Here is a 23780-nt window from a genome sequence, read left to right on the forward strand (position 1 = left end):
ATAAAGTCCAACAGTTAAAAGGCAAATAATGGAGAAAAGGAAAAATAACAACAATGTTTAAAAGAGAAAGCTCAGAAATAAGTAAAAAAAAAACACTACCAATTTTTTGGCATGAATTATATAATTATTTTGCTGAGGCAATTGGGGTTAAGTGACTTGCTTAGGATCACACTGCTAGGCAGTGTCTTGAGGTCAAATTTGAACTCAGGTCCTCCTGACTTCAGGGCTGGTACTTTATTCACACCAACTAGCTGCCCTCTTATATTAATTCTTTACTATTGAACTCAAGTACATACCCCAAACCATTTGTCTTCAAGTAAAGGGGCAGAACTAATATGCTGCTAACAAATTTACTAGTAAGGCACTTTAAATTGCAAAATTTAAAATCAAAAGGACCTAAGAGTTCTTACTCCAGAATGAATTGAGTCTTGTTCCTTCTGGGACACCCCAGCCTGAAGCTTAAGCACAAATTCTCTGAGACCTAAAAATGAAATATAAATTGAACTTTTATATTTCTGGCTTAAAAAGGTCAGTATCTGCCAGACATTTCAAGTCTGGCACAGAGATGAATTAAGATGAAAAGGGACTTAATAAGGAAAACCATCACTTCACAATGAAAATAATTTTGAAATACCAATCTAATATTATAAATTTCAATTCCAAAGCTCCAGTTGCTAATGCTGCTATAGTTCCAAAACTTATCAACCCCCACCTCCACCACTGCCCAGAAAGCAAATTATAGGCAATTGAGTTTTGTCTTTCTCAAATAAGAGATCATACATTGCTATTCTGGAATCCAAGACTGGACAATGTCAGTAAATGGAATAATTTCTTAGTTAACCACATTTCCCAACTTTTTCACAATTTCAGAATTTGCTGGAACAAAAAAAGGGGAGGAAACTGGTATTTGTCTCTCCTCATTTCCTTTTTCCTTTCCCCAAAAGTCAAACTATCTGTGTATATTAACAACTACTATCTTATAGATTATATCTATGTCTTTTCTTCTTCCCATTATTTACTACTTTTTCCACCCAGTCAAGAAGTACTCAAGAAATCTAAGATGTCAGAACTTTTTTTTTTTTAAAGTAAACATTCCCAAGGAAAATGTTAGTCGGATCTCAGGGAAATAATGGTGTATACTAAAAAGAACAACATCTTTTGAATATTGGGACTTTGTATGAATTTAAGTTCTTCCTTTTATTACTTTCTATGTGATTAGGGGCAAGTCATTCTAAATTCTGATTTCCTCATTTATAAAATAAGGGGGAAGGAGGACTTTTCAGTTTTAAATCTATCATCTATTGACATCTGAAACATTTTGATATATAGTATTTATTTGGCCTACTAGAAAGGGTTAGATAAATGAGTTAATGAGAGGAAAGAAGAGAAAGACAATATTTAAATTTTATTTCTCTGACTAGATCAAGACCTATCTATCTCTGGTATTCCACATCTTTTTCTCATTGTTCTTTCTTACTTACCATGTTCTCCTGTAGTATACTTTCACCTCCCACTTTATCTATCTCTTCCAAGAGGTCATACATGGGCAAAAGCCTACTTGTTCTTGATATATCAAAGTAATATATCCCATTACTTTTAAGGCAAAAAAAAAAAAAAAAAAAAAAAAAAAAAAAAAAAAAAAAAAGACCCTAGCTTTTCCTCCCCAATTCCTCTTCCAATGATCTATTTAAATTCAGGATCTATCCTTGGCCAAGGACCTCTTATCTAACAGAACTCATCCATTCATATTATTTTATCTGTCAATTCCAGGCTAACTATTCCCAAATCTCCATCTTCAATAAGAAACAATCTGCATTCTAGTTCCATAAATCCAACTGTCTAAATATTTACACTTGAAAGCTCCTCACTTAATCCCAACCTAACAACATATTTGACCAGAGTCAGGAGATTGTAATTCCAGTTCTATAATTATCTTAGTGGTCTTAGAAAATATCTCCAGGCGTCATTTTCTTCAAGAGTAAAATCAAAGGGTTGGAACGGTTGATCTTTAAGGTTCCTTTCAATTATAAATTCTATGATTCTATGTCCCAAATTTTCATTTTTCCTTCCCAAAGAAGTTCTTGTTTTCAACTTTTGTCAAAGTACTAACTCCCATTTTTTCCCTTCAATCTAGAAGCCTCAGAAATAGTTCCATTTATCAAGCACTTTATTGTTGAACATTGCTCTTTAAATCTTACAAGGCAGGTAAAGGAAATGATTTTTATTTTTATTTGCACTGGAATTGTGATGTCATTGGTATGGGGAACTACTGGGAGGAAATTCTCACTACCAAAGCAGATTAGCAAGAGTTTTGCAACTTGACTTAAGAGGTGCATATAACAGTGAGGGATTAAAATGACTGGCCCAGGATCACCTTGGCTGACTTGAACCCAAGTCTTTTGACTACAAGGTCTGGTGGATTCTCAAACCACTTCATCTGTTTTATTATCCTATTTTACAAATAAGGAAACTGAGGTTTGGAGAGATTACATAACTAGTACACAATAACTATGCGAAGTAACTGGATTAAGACTAATCTAAATCTTGATCAGAGATTGGTGCTTTATTTCTATTACACCAAGTTGTTTCTCCATTAATGAGGCGGTACCTTTTACTTTAAGTTAAAGTTTTGTTATCTTTTGTTTCTACGTAATCTACCTTTCCCACAGTAGTCTTCCTCTCCATTCATCCCTTGTAAATATTTTTTTAAGAAAAAAATGTTCTACAAAACTAATCAACACATGAAAAGAAATCTAATGTCAATCAACCAATAAACATGTACTAAGTCCCTTTTCTGCGCTACGAACTGTGGTAAACATTCTCAGGGGGGCTTAGCCATGGCTTCCAACCTACCTACTCAGTTTCTGTCAACATGTATGGACATCTCCCAGGGGAATTAAGTCTTCCTTTTATTGAAGGCAAGAAACAAGAAAGAAAGAAAAAAAAAAAAAAACTCTTTAGCTTCCTAAACTTTTCAATCTGCCTTTTTCCAAAAGGAAATGGAACAAACTGAACTGATTTTGATAATATTTGGTCGTGGAAAAAGAACTTTTCCAACAGACCTACATCTATAACCAGTTACTCACCTTTTCAGGGTCTCAGCTTAACTGAGGGGGGAGGGGAAGAGGGGAGTTGGACTAGACCATCCATCCCGGGATCTACGCCCGGTATGATTTTATTTAGGTGACGATACTTTGCGCGACTACCAGGAGTACTCTACTTTCTTGTGGAGGGGGCTGAGAATCTGGAGGTAACTAACATAGAGGACAGAACCAGTTGATGTTTACCCTGTTTGACTGTGGGGTGGAGAAGGAGAAAAAGTCCAAGTAACGAGCTCCTAGGAGGACCTGGGAAGGAAGGCAGGGCTGGCCAAAGGGCCCTCAGGTGTGCTGGAGGGCATCCCCCGGCAGCCCCAGTTACAGACAAAGACACGGGGAGTTTGGGAGCATCCCAGAGCTCGAGGGTGGGGGTGGGGTTCGACTCCGGGAGGTTCAGTTCCCCTTGGGTCCGTGGGCTGCCGCCCTCGCAGGACAAGGGGTCCCCGAGGAACGTTGGCAAGGGTCGCCAGGGAGGGAGCGGGGGTGGGGAGATGGCTTTAGGTGGGACGGTCCCTCGACAAGTAATGGCGAGGAAGTCTCAGAGGGGATGTGGACCCCGGGGCCGAGGACCGCGAGCGATGCCTGAGGCGGCCTCCGGCGCACTTCCCGTGCCAGTCCCAAAACCTACTCACCCAGTCGCCTCAGTCCGCCAGTCAGTCTACCGCCGCCACCGTTCTCCAGCTGCTGCTACCGGCCCGCGCAGCCGCACTGAGCGCCGGGCGGCCCCACGTGACAGACCGGCCACTCGATCGGCTCCACCCCCCCCTTACTCTTTTCCACGTGATCCTATGGAGCCTCCCCTTCACACCTTCGTACCGTCCTCACCCCGCCTACGGTAGGCTTCTCTCCCTCCCCCATGACAGGCAAAATGGCGGCGCCCGCGAGGAGTGTGATGAGCTTCTCGGCCCGGAATACCGGCCGCATTTCTGGGCGGCATTTCGCCCTCGTGACCCAGTGCTTGTGTTCTACTAGTGCCGCAGCTCGGCCTTTGAGTGCTCAGCAGCTGGCGGAGAAGCTGAGAGCCAAGAAGGAAGAACTGAAATCGAAGGAGAGGGAGGTGAGGGCGCCAAGACTACCACTCCCAGGAGGCAGTGCGCGGCCCTGACGGGGGCGGGAGGGGGGGGACCGTGACCCTTGGGGTCCGGGAAGTGGGCGCTGGCGGCAGTTCCCGCTTTCTGTACTTGGGGCTTGGTCTCGCCTTGGCGTAGACTAGTGCCGTGACACCTGTGGCTCCTTCGTTTCTTTTTATTTTACAAGGAACTTATTTTTTTTTCCCCCTGAAGATTAGAATTAAAAGTTTTAGCTTGAGGAAAGCCAAAATCTCAACTTAAGAGTTCCTCAGGGAAGAGCCTTTCTCTAAATGAAGAAATTTCACCATGAGCTTTTGAATAAGAATAGTATATTTCCTGACAGACATTATGTCCAACCTGTCTCTTTTTCTCTAAAAGTCTCTTCCTGGTCACCGTAACTGTGACGTTTAAAAAGCTTGAGAGATGTAGTTTCTTTGTAATTTGATCATCTTATTAATAAGACCAGCAGGTTATTAATAAAAGGATGATCATTTGGCCATCTTTCATAGACCCAAGATGATGGCCCCCATTTCTTCCTCTAAATCCTTCACAGCAGAACAACTCAAGATGCTTAAGAGCGTTCTTCAAAGTTTCCCGACAGTAACCCGTTAGCTAGCTTTTCTGTTGCCAGAAATAAACTGATAAAACTTCAACCATAGGTTACTGCCATCATCCACCTTTGCTCCTGTTCACATGCTGCTGAATGGGGCTAGAGAAGAGTAATGAAGCTATGAGGTCTGGGCCCCCTAAAATTAAATTTCATAAACTCACCTGACTCTTCGCTGCAGCAAGGCAATACTCTTAAACCTCTCTAACCAATTTATTGTTCCATTCAACCAACAATGGTTGTTCCCATTCGTATGAAAACCTTTTCATCCTTTTTCAAGCCCAACATGAATATCCCTCCTCTGTTAGAGTTATAATTTACCTTCCCCAAAGTGAGGCCGTTCATTAACAATTCTCTCTCTGCTTCTCTTATGCATTTCAAACATCTCCTATTCCTTCTCTTTCACTCCTGATTCAGGTGGACATTGCCAAGGCAAATCTCTCCACATAGACCCTTGATCCCAACCACTCCAATTTTCTCCAGTAAATTGCCCACCTTTTCCAGATCCTCTTTTTCTTTAATCTTCCATTTTTTCCCCTAATCTATGGGCACCTTCTCCTCTGCCTACAACACACTCAAGTTTCCTGTGTCTTTAAAAAAAAAATCTTCATTTCATCTGACCATTCATATCTAGTCCCTTCTTGGCTAAATTTAAAGTTGTCTATCATAGATGCTTCTACTTCTTTTCTTCCTCTGTTTTGGCTTTTGACTGTATTCAATTGCGTTTCATACTTATCTTTTTAAATGTTTGACTAGGTCTCCCTATCTTGCCTCCATTGCAAGTGTCATGGCTGGCCACTCAAGGACCTGATCTCACTGCTGATCAGCACAGCTTTGACCCACTATTTTCATTCTGAGCCAGTTTGCCTCTTCAGAAGTCTTTGGCTCCTTGTATTTAGGAACTTACTATAATGGTACAGGACTCAGTGTAGATATACAGTCAGCTTTTGTTTTTCTAAAGTTCAGAACTCGAACTCAAATAATTGACCAGCCTCAGCCTCCCATGTGCCACCACACTCCCATACCAATAATATCTCAATTGCCAACTTTAATGGTCCTTTTCTCAATTCTTCTACATTTTGAGTTTTCTGAGTCTTTAACACTGTTGATAACCCTCTTCCCCTGAATATTCTTCCCTCTCTGGGTTTTTATTTGACAGTATTCTCTTCTTTTGGTATCATCTGATTGCTCTTTCTTAATCTTCTTTGGTGGTTCTTTTTCCAGATTATGCCTACTGGAATTCTGCAAAGACTCTTTTCTCTTCTTCCTCTTTATTATTTCCATTTGGTACTCATGAGTTTCCCTGGGTTCAGTTATCCTTTTTATATGGATAATTCTCAGATTTATGTATTTAGCCTTAGTCTCTCTTCTGAGCTCTAGTCCCATCTCACTAGCTTCCTTTGGACATCTTAAACAGGATGTCCTATAAGTGTCTCAAACTCAGCATATCCAAAATATATTCAAAACATTCTCTCCATTTTCTACTTTCTCATTACAGTTGGGGAAACCATTGTTCTCCCAGTCACCCAAACTCATAATCTGTTCATCAATTCCTCATTCATATTTATCCCAGCAATTTGTTGCTAAATCTTGTCATTTCTACTTTCATATCTCTTGTATATATGCCAATCTTTCCACTCCCATAACTTCACCTTATACAGGCCTTCATCCCCTTAAACCTAAACTATTCCAGTAGCCTATGAGTTGTTCTCCCTGCCTCAAGTTTCTTCCTACACTCTAATCCATCCTCCACTCAGTTAACAAAGTAAATTTTCTAAAACACAAGTCTGACGTGTCAGCTCCTTATTTAGCTAAGTTCTGGTAGCTCCATGTTTACTTTCAGGGTCAAATGTAAATTGTGTTGTTGGGCTTTTAAAGCTCTTCATACTGGCTCTATCCACTTTCCAGCCTTCTTACATCTCACTTCTTTCCATGTAGTCTATAATCTAGCTACACTGGTCCTCTTGCTACCCTTCTTCTATCTCCATGACTTTTCTCTGATAGTCCCCATGCTGGGTATACTTTCCCTTTTACCTCCTAGCTTTCTTAGTCCTCTTGAACTTAGTTCAAATTCTGTCTTCTGCGAAAGGCTTTTCCCAATCCCCCATTGCTAGTGCCCTCTCTGTGAGATTACCTTCTATTTATACTGTATATATCTTCTATGCACATAATTATTTACATTTTATCTCACTCATTAGTATGTGAACTAATTGAGACAGGGGCCATGTCTTTTCTTGTCTCCCTAGTTTTTAACACAGTGTGTGGCTCTCAGTAAGGACCGAGTAAATGCTTTTTGGCTGGCTGACTGATTTAATTTGTGGGCTTTTTAAAGCTTAAATGTTACTTCCTGTGTGATGCCTACTCTGATTCCCTCTCTGCCCCCATTTATGTATATGTGTATGTATGTATGGAGAGAAAGAGTCTTTATTTCTTGCTTTATATTTACTTACAGATGTGTGTAGCCTTTATGGAGAAGGGGCCTGCTATTTCCTCCATCATTCATTGTCATAGGCAGGTAGTTAAATTCAAGAGCCACCATGCCCCGGATATACCTTATGGAGAAGAGATTTGTCATCCTCACTAATACCAAGACCTTCTGCCACTGACAGGACAGAGAATCCAACCTAGCAGCAAGGAAATCTTAGAGATAAGAGATGGCATGTTTTAGACATGGCAGATTACTATCATGATCTCAGGTACCTTTTCTCCTTGACTCTGGGAGAGAAAGCCCAGAACTCTGAGCCTGAGAGGCTCAGGAATAGCAGTGTACTTCAGAATACTGGTCCTTTTTCTGGCCTGGCCTTCACAGCCATTACAGAAGGAAGAAAAGAGATGTCCCAATACCAGCTACCTGCAAATTCCTATCAACAGGCAGGTAAACCTGAAGCTCTTGGAATAGCAATGCCTCCAGTATTGCCAGCTCTGTTTTCTGCTTAGCTTCTACAGCCATTATATCAGGGAACAATCCCTAGACATAAAAGTGAAGAAAAGAGTCCTTGCAACTGTCAAATGTTTCAACATTAGAAGGAAAAATGGTTTAATCAATGCAACTAATATAAAAGAAGATACATTATCATTTGCTTTTTTATTGTACCTTAAAGACCACCAAGCCTTTCTATCTGACTTGCAGCTAAAAGCATTTATATATATTTTATTACTCCATATATTAGAATGTGAACTCTTTGAGAACAGGGACTGTCTTTGTAGTTTATATGCTTTATATATATTAAGTGCTTAATATGCTTTTTCATTCTTTTGAGAATTTTTGTATGTCATTGTCCTCAATTGATGTTAAGTCATAGATTACACAGTTATTCTCATGATTGTCTTCTTGCAGATACTTATATGTACTGCAGTACAAGGTGACCAAATGCCTCATGAAATGTTTCTTGTTACCCTGAGGTATGTGATAAAACACCATGACTCACTCTTTTATTTGCTTCTTCAAGAAAACCCTATGAACCAACCTTTCACTTAGATGCAATTTCCTTCTTTCATACATCATACAACTAAATATAGAAAGATACTAACAAATTGTTATTTGTTAGTATCTTTCTATATTTAGTTGTATTTTTTAGTATTTATCATTTCTCATGGTACAATTATATCCATTTACTTTTATTTACCTACCTAATATCTAAATATTTAATTTATTTAGCCATTTTCTAATTATTGGATATATATCCCATTCCCAGTTCCCAAAGTCATGGTATAGACTGTTAAGGCCATTATGATTCATACCTTTTTTCTCTTACAGGTGCCTAAAGACCCTATTCAGAGGAGAGTACAAGAGTTGAAACGGTACACTAGGCAGTTGCAGAATGTCCATCCCAATGTGTTATCTAAGGCACTGAAGAGAGGGATCCTACATGAAGACAAGAACATTGTTGTCATTAACAAGCCATATGGTCTCCCTGTGCATGGTAAGGATAAGAGAAAGAAAAGATGAATTGAATTGAATTGTTGATGGACCAGCTATATACAAGGCTCTGTGTTAGGTGTTGAGGGTACAAAAATAGAAAAATGACACAGTATATACACACAAGAAGATTATATTCTTTTTTTATTATTAAAGCTTTATATTTACAAAACGTATTCATGAGTAATTTTCCAACATTGACCCTTGTAAAACCTTCTATTCCAAATTCTTCCCTCCTTCCCCAACTCTTTCCCCTAGATGGCAGGTAGTCCAATACATGTTAAATATGTTAAAATATATGTTAAATACAATATGTACATATTCATATTTATACAGTTATCTTGCTGCACAAGAAAAATTGGATCAAGAAGGAAAAAAAAAATCTGAGAAAGAAAACAAAATGAAAGCAAATAACAACCGAGAGAGTGAGAATGCTATGTTGGGGTCATGCTATGTTGTGGTCCATACTCAGTTCCCACAGTCCTCTCTATGGATGTAGATGGCTCTCTTAATCACTAAACAGTTGGAACCGGTTTAAATCATCTCATTGTTGAAGAGAGCCACATCCATCAGAATTGATCATCATATAGTCTTGTTGCTGTGTATAATGGATCTCCTGGTTCTGCTCATTTCACTTAGCATCAGTTCATGTAAGTCTCTCCAGGCCTTTCTGAAATCATCCTGCTGGTTGTTTCTTACAGAACAATAATATTCCATAACATTCATATACCTCAATTTATTCAGCCATTCTCCAATTGGTGGGCATTCACTCAGTTTCCACTTTCTGGCCACTACAAAGAGGGCTGCCACAAACATTCTTGCATGTGGGGGTCCCTTTCCCTTCTTTAATATCTCTTTGGCCCATAGTAACACTGCTGGATCAAAAAGTATGCCCACTTTGATAACTTTTTGAACATAGTTCCAAATTGCTCTCCAAAATGGTTGGATGCATTCACAATTCTACCAACAATGTATCAGTGTCCCAGTTTTCCCACACTCTCTCCAACATTTGTCGTTATCTTTTCCTGTCATCTTAGCCAGTCTGAGAGGTGTGTAATGGGATCTCAGAGTTGTCTTAATTTGCATTTCTATGATCAATAATGGTTTGGAATATCTTTTCATATGATTAGAAATAGTTTCAATTTCTTCATCTGAAAATTGTTCATATCCTTTGACCACTTATCAATTGGAAAATGGCTTGATAAGATTATATTCTGCTGGGCTAGGAAATACTACACATAACATGTTTTTTTGACAAAATTTGAGTGAGAGAATACTGACACATTCAGATAGAAGGAACAGAAAAGGCATTATGGAAGAGATGTCTATAATTTTTATAGGTGGAAAGGAATTTAGAAACAATAAAAAGGGATAAAGCCTAGGTGGCAGAATAGAGGGAGCACACAGTTGACCTTTTCCAACATCCCTGTTGAAACAATTTTAAAGTAACTCCTCAAGTTGAATTCTAGAGTGGCTGTACCAATGAAAGTAAAATATTTTTCCAACTCAAGACAACTTAGGAAGTCAGAAAGAGATATCTGTGACATGGGGATGAAGGTGGCCTAAAGGAGATGTGGATGAATGCTAGTGATGGGACTAGTGGTAGTGATAGAACTTAAGGAATTCTCAAATCAGAGATAATTAGGGTACCTAACAACTAGTCAACAAGAGATTACAGGAGACTCCATGCTAACACTAGACAAAGGTATTGTTTGGGCTGTACCCACTTCTAGTCATAGTTCAAAGGTGGAGAGGAACACTTTCAATCAAGAGGGAGGAGGAGCCTTGAGGAAAGGTGTCAATGTTGGTCAGAATGGATCAAAGACTAACACACAGAATCACCTCTGAGCCCAAAGGATCAGGGATTCTGAGGAGCAATATTGATTGCAATCTCAAGGGATCAAGAGCCCTTCCTGGGCAAGGAACAAGAAAACAGTGATCACACTTTTTCCCAGATGACACTGCCTTGGATGCACTAAAATCTTCCAAATCCCCAAAACTTGCTCCAAAAACATCAAGTGTGAAAAAGCCTTAAACTTGAGATAGTGTCCCTGTCCTTATGAAGGAAGGTGGCCTACAAAGCAGTAATCATCAAAACAATCTGGTACTGGCTAAGAAATAGAATGGTGGGTCAATGGAATAGATTAGATACATAAGGCACTCTGGTAAATTACCAAATGGTAATTTAGTGTTTGATAAATCCAAAGACCCTAGTTTTTGGGATAAGAACTCACTTTTTGAGAAAATTTGCTGGGAAATCTGGAAAGCAGTTTGACAGAGACTGGAACAACATCTCACACTGTATAACAAAATAAGGTCAAAATGGATAGTTAGCCTTTTCAAGTCAGAGGAGTTAAGGGCACAGTGCCCCTGAGATCTGAGAGATCTGAAAAATCCATGTAAAATTTTTTGGCCCTACCAGAGAAGAAATCTGAATTTTCTTTTCTTTTATAGGGTGTTTACAATAACTTATTGTAAAATTTGGAATTTTTCATTGTCTTTTGTGTCATCTGTTAGCCTTTGCATATGACTTACACAAAAATCCCCCAAATTCTCATTTAATTTCTTTTGCCGATCCTTGATATATGTGATGTGGAAGGGATAATTGTCCATGATTTAGACATGAAGGGTGATATCATAAGCAAATTAGAGGAGCATGGGAAATTGTACCTGTCAAATCTCTGGAGAAGGGAATTGTTTAATGAACAAACAAGACATAGGAAGGATCATGGGAATTAAATGGATAATTTTGGTAACAGTAATTTAAAAACTTTTGCATAAACAAAACTAATGCAGCAAAAATCTAAAGAAAAACATTTTTTTACTGCAAGTTTTCTTATTTCTTAAATATATAGGGAACGCAACCAAATTTATAAACATAAGAACCATCTGATAACTGGCCAACCCACAACCTCTTCTCTATTCTCATGCTTTCTGACCTTTTTGTGGTTGATATATGGATCATCCTCTTCTCTTGATCTTCTTTCTACATTTTTGAGACACAACTCTCTATTGGTTCTCCTCCCTCTCAGAACTTGCCTTCTCATTCTCTTTTGCTGGATGCTTATCCATTTCACACGCTCTAACCAAGTCATGCAGAGCTCTGTCCTGGACAGAGGGATAGGAATCCCTCTTTTTTACTTTTTGTAGTGATCTCCTCAGCTCCTATGGATTTAATGATTCTCTATACTAATGATTGTCAAATCTGTCTATCCTGCTTTAAGCTTCTGCTGATCTCTAGAGGTCTTACATCTCCAACTCCCTTTCAAATATCTTGAACTGGATGTCCAGTAGACATTTTAAGTTCAACATGTCCATAATTTAACTCATTATCTTTCCTCCTAAATACTCTCCCCTTCCAAATTTCCCTATTAAGTGAGGGCAACACCATCCTCCCTTCCCCAGGCTCAAAGCCTAGTTGTCATTCTGAGCTTCTTACTATCTCTCATTCCCCCTCCTCCTCCCCAAATCCACTCTCGATTTCACCTTTGCAACATCTCTCAAATATGTCCCACTTCTCTCCTCTGACACTGCTAAGACCATGGCGCAGGCCCTCATCACATCATGGCTGAACTGGTGCAGTTGTTTCTGCCTGCTTCGAGAGTCTTCCATTCAGTCATGGAAGTGAAGTACAGATTAAGCAATACTTAATAAACTACTCAATAAACTACTCAATAAACTCTAGAGGCTCCCTATCACCTCCAGGATCAATTGCAAAGTCCTTTGACATTCAGAAACCTTTACAACCTAATTCCTCTATTTTCATTTTTCTCATACCTTACTCTTCCATTGACTCAGGCCTAACTGTTACACAACAAGGTCCTCTCCCTCTCAGGTCCTTGCATTTTCTCTGGTTGTCATCCATGTCAGTAAGATTCTCCCTTCTCATCTCTGCCTCCTAGCTTACTTCAAGTTCCAATTTAAATCACATCTTCTCTAGGAAAATACCTTTTAATTCTAATGCTTTTCCTGTGTTAATAATTTCCTATTTATCCTACATGCACTTATTTTTTCATATTTGTTTGTTTCTAGTTTTTCCTATCAATTTGTGAATTCCTTGAGGGCAGGGATTTTTGGCCTCTTTTTAGTGCTTAAGAATGATGCTTGATACATAGAACTTGTTTACTGACTGATATATTGTAGAATTAGATTTGATAAGCTACAGTAGCTTAATGGATATAAGGAAGAGGGAAAAACTAAAGATCATTTTGATGTTGCATAATTGAGTGTTTGGAAGAATGTTAGAACCTTAATATTGAGAATTTAGAAGAGAAGTAGAATTGGAGAGAGAGTGGGGAACAAATCATTTCTGTTTGGGGCCTGTTGAATTTGAGGTGCCTGTTGTACTTCCAGATGAGGTGCTAATATTCTGGAAAAAGAGACTGAGGCTGGGAGTTGTCTGCTTAGAACTGATAGTTGAACACATGAGACTAAATTGAGTAACTAGGTTGAGATTATCTAGGACTTAAGAGGCTGTCTTGAGTACAATTTTAAAAACTGAGGAGTACCTTTAAAGTTTGGATGAACTATGGCAATAGCATACATGAAAGCTTAAAGCTAGAAAATAGTAGGCCAGCCTCGAACAGAGAGCAAAATGATTTTTCATTTTTCAAGCAGAATTTTCAGATCTTCAGGCTCCTTGAACATGGACACCCTCTTTTTCTCCTCTTTGCCCACTCAACCCCCAATTAAAAACCCTGACATAAGAGCCCACAGGTAACTTTTCAGAGTGAAGAGAATTTTACTTGTTCCTACTAGAGTTCCTTGACAACTATGGGAAAAAGTTCTTTTTTTTCCTTCCAAGAAATGGTGTTATCTTCTAGTAGAATATTTCTTTTTGGTTATTCAGTCCTTTTTGTTCTGCCCTCTTCATAGGTGGCCCAGGAGTCAAGAGCTGTATCACCGACATCCTGCCTATTTTGGCCAAGATGTTATATGGCAACAAAGCAGAGCCATTGCACCTCTGCCATCGCTTGGACAAGGAGACAACAGGGGTGATGGTATTGGCTCGGGATAAGGAAATGGCTCACCAAGTCCAAGAGTTGTTTAAAACTCGGCAGGTGGCAAAGAAGTACTGGTAGGAGCAACATTAGGACAGTAAACTTAGATGGAGGAGTTTTTGTCCATTTACTCAACAAATGTTTATTGAGTACCTAATATATGCAAGACATTTCAGGACAAAAAGATATATCATGTTCTTCTCCCCTCAAGGAGCTTATATATGTCCATCACCATCAATTCCCAATAGTCTGCTTTCTTTTTCCCTGTTTCCCCTAAGAACTCTTCTGATTCTGATAGCATATGACTTCTAACTTCCTTTTATAACTATAATATAGTACTACTTCGTTAACAACAGGAGGGAACTGTATTTTGGGGTTAAAGTTGACTTAAGCATTGGTCTCTCTTTTTGTGTCTTTTAGTGTTTTCTTTTACATTATTGTGATTATTATGCTTCATGATTATATACTTAATTATATATCACTTCATTTTGGGAAAACTGGTTTGAAGTTACATATAGTAAAATATATAATATTGAATATCTTTCCCCAAATTTCCCTGAATTCTTCATATTCAATTCAAATAATTTTTTATCCTGCAACAATATTCCATCACATTTATATATAATCACAGTTCATACATTTTCCAAATAGTGGGCCCCCAGTTTTTCTTCAGTTTTTTGCTATCATGAAAAATGCAACTGAATAGTTTGTTTTTGTTTTTGGTGAGGCAGTTGTGGTTAAGTGACTTGTGCAGTATCACACAGGTAGTAAATGTTAAATGTCTGAGGCTGGATTTAAACTCCAGTCCCCCTGAAACCAGGGCTGGTGCTCTCTCCACTGCGCCATCTAGCTGCCTCAGCTGGTAATAGTTTGAAGTGAATGAATTCCTTCCCTTTACCAAACAGGGTTTTAAGAAGTTTGTCAAGACTGTGTTTTGCAGCAGTCCATACAGCTAGATAGAAGTTCTTAGTCACTGCCCTTGAGCAGAGGGTCTTGACCTTTTTGTATGTCTTTGGCAGTCTGCTGATGCCTATGGTACGACTTTGTAGAATTATCCTTTTAAGTAATTGAAGGAACTTCTAAAGAAATTAGTGAGAATGAAGATATATATTTTTTTCCCATCCAAATTCACAGAATCTTCTGAAACCTATCTGTGGACCCTCTCTTAAGAAGCTCTTTCCTAGAGGAACCTCCCCTTTGGAAAACACAGATAAAAAAGATGGTGGTTCTTGGTCTGCCTGCCATCCATATTAAGCAATGGATTCCTTGGAATGGGACAGTGGGAGTGAAAAACCACATGCTATTCTCTGAATCCTTTGTTCTGAGGAACACCTAGCTGATAGAATACTCTTTTTTTGGAAGGAAGCCTAAACTTAACAAAGAAGGGCAAGCTGATGAGAGGGAAACTTTATTCCCTTATAGTTAGGAGAGGGTACTATGTGGAAACAGTCTTTTTTTTGTTTTATTTCTGATAAGGAATGTGGAATTAGTCCCTCTTATCTTTCTGTTGTTATCTTCCTCATTTAAAAAAAAAAAGGATATTAAATAGCCAATTGAGATTGGCTTTGTGCTAGGCACCCTAAAGAAAATACAGATACAGCGGGTAAACTTACAATTATGTTATATAACTATATATACCTACACTGTAGGCTACTCTTCTCTCTCCCCCCATTTCTGCTAGGGTTGTGTAATACTTGTGTCCTATCCCCTCAGGGCCATCTGTGTGGGGGTCCCCATGCATTCAGCAGGGGTGATAGATATCCCTCTCATTGAGAAGGAGGTACAAGGCCAGCAGCAACACCATAAGGTAGGTAGGATTTTTCTGTGCACAGTATTCTTTTCAGCTTATTTCTTTGAAGATAACTCTTGATTTCCTCTGGCTTCAGATGACATTGGCCCCCAGCTACCGCACAGAGAATGGGAAAACCGTAAAGATCCGTCCAAACCGGCATGCTCATGTTGCTGTGACCCAGTACCAGGTGCTAAGCAGTACTTTGTCCTGTGCCTTCTTAGAGCTACAGCCCATCACAGGTGAGGAATTGCCCTGGAATGAGTTAGCATATTTGCTAGAATAGAATTTTTCAAAACGTCTTGATGCAGTTGTAACTGATCAAAGCTTTTTAGGCCCTTTATAGGACATTCATTGTGATAGTCTTAATAGGCATGACTTTGAAAGTATTCTGAATAGTCTGTGTCATTTCTTTGTGATCCAGAGTGATTCAATGTGATTCAATAAACATTTAATAAGTACTTCTAATTGCAGTGCATAGTCCTAGACTTTGGGGGAGATGCAAGGTAATTGAGACACTATCCCCAGAGGTTTTCAATTTTTAGTAAGAAGGTAGAATACATACACCAGTGTTTTGAATGAGATGGATTTTTTTTTTTAATCTGCTGGTTTTCTTTTTCCACAATTATTCAGGGGTGAAGCATCAACTTCGAGTCCACCTAGCCTTTGGATTGGGGTGTCCAGTTCTTGGGGATCACAAATACTCTGACTGGAACAAGTTGGCACCCCAGGTAAGAGGTCCCTAATGCATCACAGAAAGGGAAAGAGATTCTTCTTTGGATATCAAAACCCCCAGAACAAGTTAGTTAGCAAAGAGTTATCACATTCCTTTTTGGTATTTAATATTGGACTGGACATTTGGGGAATGTACATCAGGCAATCACAGCTTTTAAGTACCTTAAACCCAGAAGAATTAGATGTTCAGATAGCAGAAGTGTATTGTCTGTGTGATAAAAATCCATAGGCAGGACAAAGTGGGTCAGGACAAGGAAGAGCTTGCATAGGTTTAATCAGGAAAGCCTTTCTGTTTCATTCATTCTCAGCTTTAATTTCGGGTTTCTTAAAGTTAACAGTAACCTTTTTCACTACTGGCAAAGAATCAAGGGCTTCAGTAGGCCTAATAAAACCCATACTTTCTGAAAGTTTCATAGCCAACCTGGTAGCAAATGAGTTCACCCAGAGTTATGACTTCTGGATATAAGGATCTCAAAATGGTATCTAATCACATCCCAGGTGTTTGGAAGAAAGAGGTCTAAACAACTGCTCTGTCTCCTATGAAGATTTTTAGGAGTGATGTCTTCAAAGCAGAGATTCTCAGGCCCTTCCAGCTACTTGAGGATGTGTTTCTTCCACCCTTTTTTTCTCCCTGAGTCAGTTTGGGTTAAGTGACTTGACCAGGGTCACACAGTCAGAAAGTGTTAAGTTGTGACCTCCCAGGTAATCACACCTGCCTTGGTGATGTAATCACCAAGTCTGTGTATAGCTTGCTATTTTTAAGCTGTACTTTTCCAGGCTTTCTGGCCTGCTCAATCTGCACTCACTTTGCAGTAATTCGTGTTATTCTGACCTGGCACAAACCCTAATTCCAGACTGCTCATTGGCTGGCAGAGGCCGGGAAGCTTCAGGAATACTGAGTTCTCATGAGAGCAGAATTAAGGCACCTGCATAGAAAGGAGGAAAGACATTTTATCTGAGAATGCTAAAGTTCCTTCTTGAACACAACTTTCTCACAGTCTTTTCATACACTGACTGATTTATCTACTTTTTGTTTTCATTTGTGTTTCCTTAGCAATATTGTGGTTAGAAAGCATTTAAGGGTACTATTAATGATAATAAATCACTCAAGTCTCTCTCCATTCTCCTCTGGAGAGAACTTCAGTTTGTAAGAATACCGGTATCTGTTTGTCTTTCTTTCTGTCACTTTTCATGGTCTCTGAGCATGTAAGAACAGCTGGTCTGCTTTCTGGCATTTTCATGGGTTGTGCATTCCACAATAAGTGTCTGAGGCCAGATTTGAACTTAGATCTTCCTGACTTCAGGGCTGGTGCTCTATCTACTGTGCCACCTAGCTGCCCCTTCTCCACCCTTTTAAAAGTACTCTCTTTCCCTTTTACAGAAGCTATCTTCTGGCATCCTGAAGAAACTGGGTTTGGAAAAGGAAAAGACCCGTTACCTTCCTCTCCATCTGCATGCCCAGCAGCTGATCCTACCTCCTCTGGGGTCTGAGAAGCAGGAACTTAACTTGGTTTGCAAGCTGCCCCACTTCTTTGTGCGTTCTTTATCACGTCTAGGACTGGAAATCCCAGAGAAAGACTGAAATTAAATTAAGGTACTAAAGAGATTCCAGTATAGAAAAACTGGACCATTTTTTCATTGGCCCCATTGGCTTTGTTCCCTTGGAGTCAGTATTCTTCAAAGCAAGAGGGTTCAAAAGATGACTCTGAAAGAAGTCTTCATCATTTTCTAGGTACTTTGACTTTGAAGTTTGAGGAGCTTGCTAAGTTGGCTCTCTGTGGAATAGAATTCAGCATCTGAATGTACAAGAGACATTATATATGGGTTGAAGAATCTCAGTTGTTTCAGATTCTCTTATGTAAAACAAAGCTTAAGGTCAGGACAATGTGGAGATGCTTGTTTTGAGGGTCTGCATTACCCTCTCATTTTATTGGAATGGAAGAACCCAGCCAAGCTCTGAAGACAGGTGTAAGTGGGAAGAATTAAATGCAGGTAATCCCCAAAGACAGAAACAAGAACAAGAGCTATATTCTCCCTATAATAAAATTCTTATTTAAACTATGTGCTTCTAATCAGGTAAGTTCTTATGCTTGAATGCCCATCATGGCGTAGCCTGTGTCTGCTGTGCTGGGCAAACAGTATTCATATGGCTTCTCAATTGTTTCCCTTATGTACCAGGACCTCTTAGGAGTATTAGACTTCTCTATTTCTACAGTAAGGAACTCATCCTTACCAGATTTCCAGGTTACCTTGATGTCTATGAGGGTATGCCATTTAAGGCTTTAAATATGAGCATCATGGTCTTTTCTTCTGGCACCCTCATCCTTGCTGTTTTTCAGGCTTTGAGTTCTATGTCCTTCCCTCTCTGATCATCTGGACTGTTCCAATTCAAAGCCTATCTTCTTAAAGCCCTACTGTTTGTTTTTGGTATTTGCTGTACTATTTTGAATTCCTTCCATAAAGAGGAAGTGAAAGGAAATGCAGGAATGGCTTCTATAATGCTTCTCAAAATTTGCAGCCGAGCTGAGATTGCTCACTCATCCTATAGGGATTGTTTGATTGCATGAACTATTAGGGATCTTCTTCAAGGGATTAGTCACTCTCCTCTTCTTGTAAACTTCTCTTTAACATTCTTCAAACAGTCTGCTACTTTGGGCTTTCCATACACACTGAAAAATAAAGGAATTCTTAATGAGGGTGAAAGAGGGCTAGAGACAGAGAACTATTTCAATAGCAATTATGAGCTACAGGACTCAGGAAAAGGGGCAATATCGGATATTTTGTTAAGGAAAAATGAAGCAAGGGGAAAGGGGAAAGGGAAAAGGAATTCAAGAAGCAGTGGTAGAATGTTTCAAATGAGTTAATAGATATAAAAGAACTTAACTATTCAGTGCTAAAGTAGTATTGCTGTTTGTGCCCAATCTTCACTGTGCCTTTGCAAATCTGTAGTTATGTAGGTATTTCTATTTCTTTTTTTTTTTTCTTGATTGGATCTGATTTGAAGCCAGATTCCCCCTTTATGTCTGAAGAAAGAAAACAGCCATCTTGTGCTCCTTCAGGAATGCAGATTCTGTTGGTTTTTTTGTTCATTCAGTCCTAGCTAGAGTCAGCTTATTTCTTGTAGCCAGATATACCTCAAATTACTTTTGACTGAATCAAGGGCTAAAGAAGTGGTAGCTTAATGGGAGGAAAGGACCCCCCCAGTGCAGCTGTTACATGCTCCCTGTGTGCCGCTAACACAAACATCTTTCTGAGCCCTCTTCTTCACGGTTTCTATGGTGTCCATTACCATAGTATATAATTGTTCAGAGTTGTTCGTCTCCTGTATGGAAAATGGCTTTAGTTTTATGAATAAGCTTTCACATTTGCTTAATTCCCGACCATATTTGGGGTATCTTAAATAAAATCTGCATTCTTCTGAATAAAAGTACTGCATTGTGAGAGCTGGAGATACAAAAATAGACATCCTTTGAGAAAAGGAAAAAGCATTATTAAAAACAGTAAATGAAATGGAGTTAGATTGATCTAATATAATAGGGAAATGAGGGAAGAAAAATCCTAAATCAGGGAGATATGTGATTGAAGCACTTGGGAAACTGGTAGTCATAACATAACAATAATGTTTACATAAAACTTTAGAGTTTGCAGAATGTTTTATGTACGTGATCTCATTTGATTCTCACAACTATAGAGTTACTATATTGAGATATTAATCTCATTTTACAGGTGAGGAAATTGAGGTTCAAGAGATTAAATAATAAAAGCTAGATAGCACTTTAAATCTTTCAAGTACTTTATACATGTACCTCTTTGATCCTTACAATCAGCCTGTGAGGCAGGTGCTATTTTTATTCCCATTTTACAGATGAGGAAACTGAAACTAAGATGAAGGGAAATGACTTTTCTAGTGTCACACATTTTAGTATCTGAGGCAGGATTTTATTTTAGGAGTTCCTGACTCTTAAGGCCACTTTTTATCCACTTGGTCACTAAGTAAGTATCAGACCTGATGCTCTTAACTTCTAAATTTGGCTATTTGAAAAGAATGGACTTACCTTGGTGTCCCAGTGTAGTATGGAGGTCACTGATTCTTGATCAAGATCTGACAAGTCTTCCCTAGGGGAATGGTTTCAGGTATAGTCCCTGTGGTGGGCTCTAGGCCATTCCTCTGAGAACTCAAATACTAAATGTAGAGAAGCTAATTATAGGACATTTTCCACCAGGTTTTTTTTTTTGTTTGTTTGTTTGTTTTAGCTCCAGCAATTCACAAAAACTGACTACTAAAACTTTGGTGGAGTTGAATTCTGTATCAGTAAATGGAGTACTCATGCTAATACAGTCTCATCCTTAAAAAAATTAAAGGTTTTCAATATAGAATTATATAATGATGTCAACATAACCCAAACTTAGAAGTCCAGATGAATAGTGTTCTTCACAATGGTCTATATGGGAGCTTTATTATTTATTTAGATGGAATTTCTATTTTGAAATTGCCTTCATTTACAGGTCATCCCTGACTCCCTCTCTTCTCTCCCCCCACTCTTTACTTTGTCATAGATGCTCAAGTTGATGCACCTGGTTGGGTTTCAGTATCTTTATCTGTAAAATGAGGGGTTGAACCAAATCATCTCTCAAATCTTCTCTTGATCCTATAATCCTTTAGGTTAGGAGCAGGAAAAAAAAAAAAAAACCCTCATCAAAGATAAAAGAGTAGCCTTAGAGAACATGAGATTTTCTAGCGAGGGTACTGACCTAAGAAAATAGAGGCCTACCAACAAAGGGACTCACTGTGTCAACCCAGCTCCCAAATTATGCAGAAATAAATTAGTGAATAAAAAATGATGAACAAGCTGATTTTGAAAAGATTTACATGAATTGATGCTGAGTGAAACAAGCAGAACAGGATGAATTGTACACAATAAGAGCAAGAATATCAGCTATGAAAAGCTCGATTCTTTTCAGTGGTTCAGTGATTCAAGGCAACCCCAAAAGACTTTGGACAGAAAATGCCATCTGTATCCAGAAAAAGAACTAAGAAGACTGAATGTTAACACTTGCTGTGTTCCCTTATGTTTTCTGGGATTTTTTTTCTCTCCCATGGTTTTTCCCTTTTGCTTTGATTTTTCTCTCCCAACACGATTCATAAAGCAATGTGCATTAAAAATAAATTTACTAGGGAAAAAAACCAAACAAACAAACAAACAAAAAATTAGTGAGTTCTAGTAAATTGGGTTTGAGGTCATGCCCCCATTTGGTTTGAGATCTTTTGTATGATGGACACCTTGGTGGCTTTGGTTAGAACTTGAAGAATGATGAAAACTTTTAGGTGAGGACTTCAATTACCTGGAAGATGAAGTGTGATTTGTCTACCCTTTATTGTTTGCATGTGTTGTGAGAAGAGAACAATGGAAGGAGACTCAACAGATAGCATTTTCTAGTCCTACCTCTGTCGTTCAATTGCAAGATTTTTAATCTTTCTGACCTCAAGTTTCTTCATTTCTAAGTTAAATGCATAGAATAAGATGATTTTTTAGGTCCTCTTCAGCTCTAACATTCCATGATTTAATGTCAGACATGTGTCATGCACACACATATATATTTATACAGTGTCATATATATATATATATATATATATATATATATATATATATATAGTGTCATACATATATTTATACAGTGTCATCCATAAGGTCATTACACACATGCCTCTATATGCCTGCACAGCAGTAACTATTCATGCCCTACACATGTATAATTTCATATTTATGCTGGACCTTCTGCCTGCCCTTTCCTACCCCTAAGTGAATTATAGCTTCCACTGTCTTTTACATCTCAGATACTTCATGTCTTTGGTATAAGAGTTCAATAATAACATGAGAATAAACATCATAAGGTGAATGACAAGTTGCAAAGGAATAGTACAGATAATTAGTACACCCTTTCTCCATCATTCTTTCCCCAATATTGGTGCTCTTGGTATTTAAGCATGAATGGTGCCTACTTTGTTAATCCTATATTAAGGAGTCCATCAAGCACATATATTTGTACAGTGAATGTGGTTGGTGGACTGTGTGAAGCCAGATGTAAGCTTTGAGGTAGTCACCAGAGGGCAGTAGTACTCCATGCTGTCTCCTTTTGCTTGCTGAGCTAATTAAGAGGTGGCAAGCATCTTGTATCCCAGACCAGGGTCTTGGCTCTGCTATTCTTAATCACCAGACATCCCAGCATTTCCAGCCTCACAGTCTCAGTTGCCTTAACTGTTGGGGGCAGGGCTAAGGAGGTTTTTACGTTCTCTGCAGAAAGAGGAAGGCTGAAGTCATAGGTTTGAGGACCACTCTGGTCTTCACCCTTGTTATGTCTGATATTTTGGGAGTATCTCTAGGCCTACAGCCTCAGACCATCACAGACAACTCCAGAATATAGGAGAATGATCTAGAAATGGGATAATTATAGATGCTACTGGGTCTGAGGCAAGATTCAGATCAAGTTTCAGTCAAGGCTTCCCATTGCTTTTGTTTAGTATTTAAAAGAGTGGAAAAAAAAGAATCTTCCAGCTCTCAGGTCTTTTCTCCCCATATGGTCCAGTTCCATTCAGTTTGGTTTAACCAGGTAAATTTTGCTCACTATTTGCTTCCTATCCCTCCAACTTACCCACTTTCTTCCATACATGACTATCTTGGAACAGCTTTCCCTCTCCTTTTTAGAGCCTGTCTCCTTTAAACGCAATTCAAAAGTTACTTTTGAAGTCTTATTAACTGTGTGTCCCTGATCAAGTCAGTTAACCTAAGGTGTTCTCATGTTTAAGATTAGTCAGTTGGGTCCTAAAGGTCCCTTCCACCATTAAGTCTGTGATATTTTGATTACCAGCTGTGTTTTAGTGGATAGAGTTTTAGGTCTGGAGTGAAGACCTGAGTTAAAGTCTGGCTTCAGATACTTAGTACGTTTGTGACTCTAGGCTAATACTTAACTTCTGTTTGCCTCAATTTCTTCAACTGTAAAATGGGGATGATAATTCTCACAGAATTGTTGTGAGGATCAATTAAGATTTATAAAAGAGTTATGTACATTAACTGGTACATAATAGGTGCTTAATAAATAGTTATTGTGAAACAAGCAGAAATACATTGTACACAATAATAGCAAAAATGTGCAATGATCAACTATGAAAGACTGTTCTCAGTAGTTCAGTGATTTAAAGCAATGCCAATAGATTATGGAAAGAAAATTGCATCTATATCCAGAAAAAGAACAAAAGAGAGTGAATGTTAATCAACACATGTTATGTTCACTTCTTTTTTCTGTTTTTTTTTTTTTCTTCTCTCCCATGGTTTTTCCATTTTGCTCTGTCTGTTCTCTCCCAACATGATTCATAAAGCAATGTGTGTCAAAAATAAATTAATTTTTAAAAAAGACTGAAGCATTAAAAATAAATAAATGCTAATTGCTTCTTTATTCCCTTATGATTCTATGGTCTTTACTGACTTCACTGTACTGTACTCCAATTTTTCCTGTTCTCCTAGCTTCCTTCTTGCACAGTCTCTTTTTCTTTATAATGCATGGCA

The 23780-nt window shown here is 38.6% G+C and overlaps 2 protein-coding genes across 7 annotated transcripts in view; one reads left to right on the forward strand and one right to left on the reverse strand.

Annotated features, from left to right (window-relative positions):
• Positions 1-3864, reverse strand: part of FAM118B (family with sequence similarity 118 member B) — a 104908-nt gene extending 101044 nt beyond the window's left edge. Inside the window, exons 1-2 of one of the 4 annotated variants that reach the window (XM_074303851.1) lie at positions 3731-3781; positions 2854-2906 (exon numbers count right to left, since the gene is read on the reverse strand). The gene's annotated coding sequence lies outside the window, so the exon portion shown is untranslated. Of the gene's footprint in view, positions 1-410; positions 478-2853; positions 2907-3730 lie in introns of those variants that run through there. The other 3 variants (XM_074303849.1, XM_074303850.1, XM_074303852.1) reach the window with 3 other exon arrangements.
• Positions 3865-3924: 60 nt separating this feature from the next.
• On the forward strand, positions 3925-18279 carry RPUSD4 (RNA pseudouridine synthase D4). 3 transcript variants are annotated; one of them, XM_074303848.1, is made up of 8 exons: positions 3925-4155; positions 8533-8698; positions 13570-13771; positions 15408-15501; positions 15581-15725; positions 16117-16214; positions 17600-17812; positions 17951-18084. In XM_074303848.1, the coding sequence occupies exons 1-7, from the start codon at positions 3955-3957 to the stop codon at positions 17798-17800; spliced, it is 1107 nt and encodes a 368-aa protein (XP_074159949.1). In that variant the 5' UTR covers positions 3925-3954; the 3' UTR covers positions 17801-17812; positions 17951-18084. The 3 variants fall into 3 exon arrangements, with proteins under 3 accessions (XP_074159949.1, XP_074159947.1, XP_074159948.1); XM_074303847.1 differs by adding an exon at positions 7228-7646 and having other exon boundaries at positions 4116-4155; positions 17600-18279; XM_074303846.1 differs by having other exon boundaries at positions 3926-4155; positions 17600-18279.
• The last annotated feature ends 5501 nt before the right edge of the window (positions 18280-23780 follow it).

Source organism: Sminthopsis crassicaudata, chromosome 3, assembly GCF_048593235.1.
Source record: "Sminthopsis crassicaudata isolate SCR6 chromosome 3, ASM4859323v1, whole genome shotgun sequence".
NCBI lineage: Eukaryota > Metazoa > Chordata > Mammalia > Dasyuromorphia > Dasyuridae > Sminthopsis > Sminthopsis crassicaudata.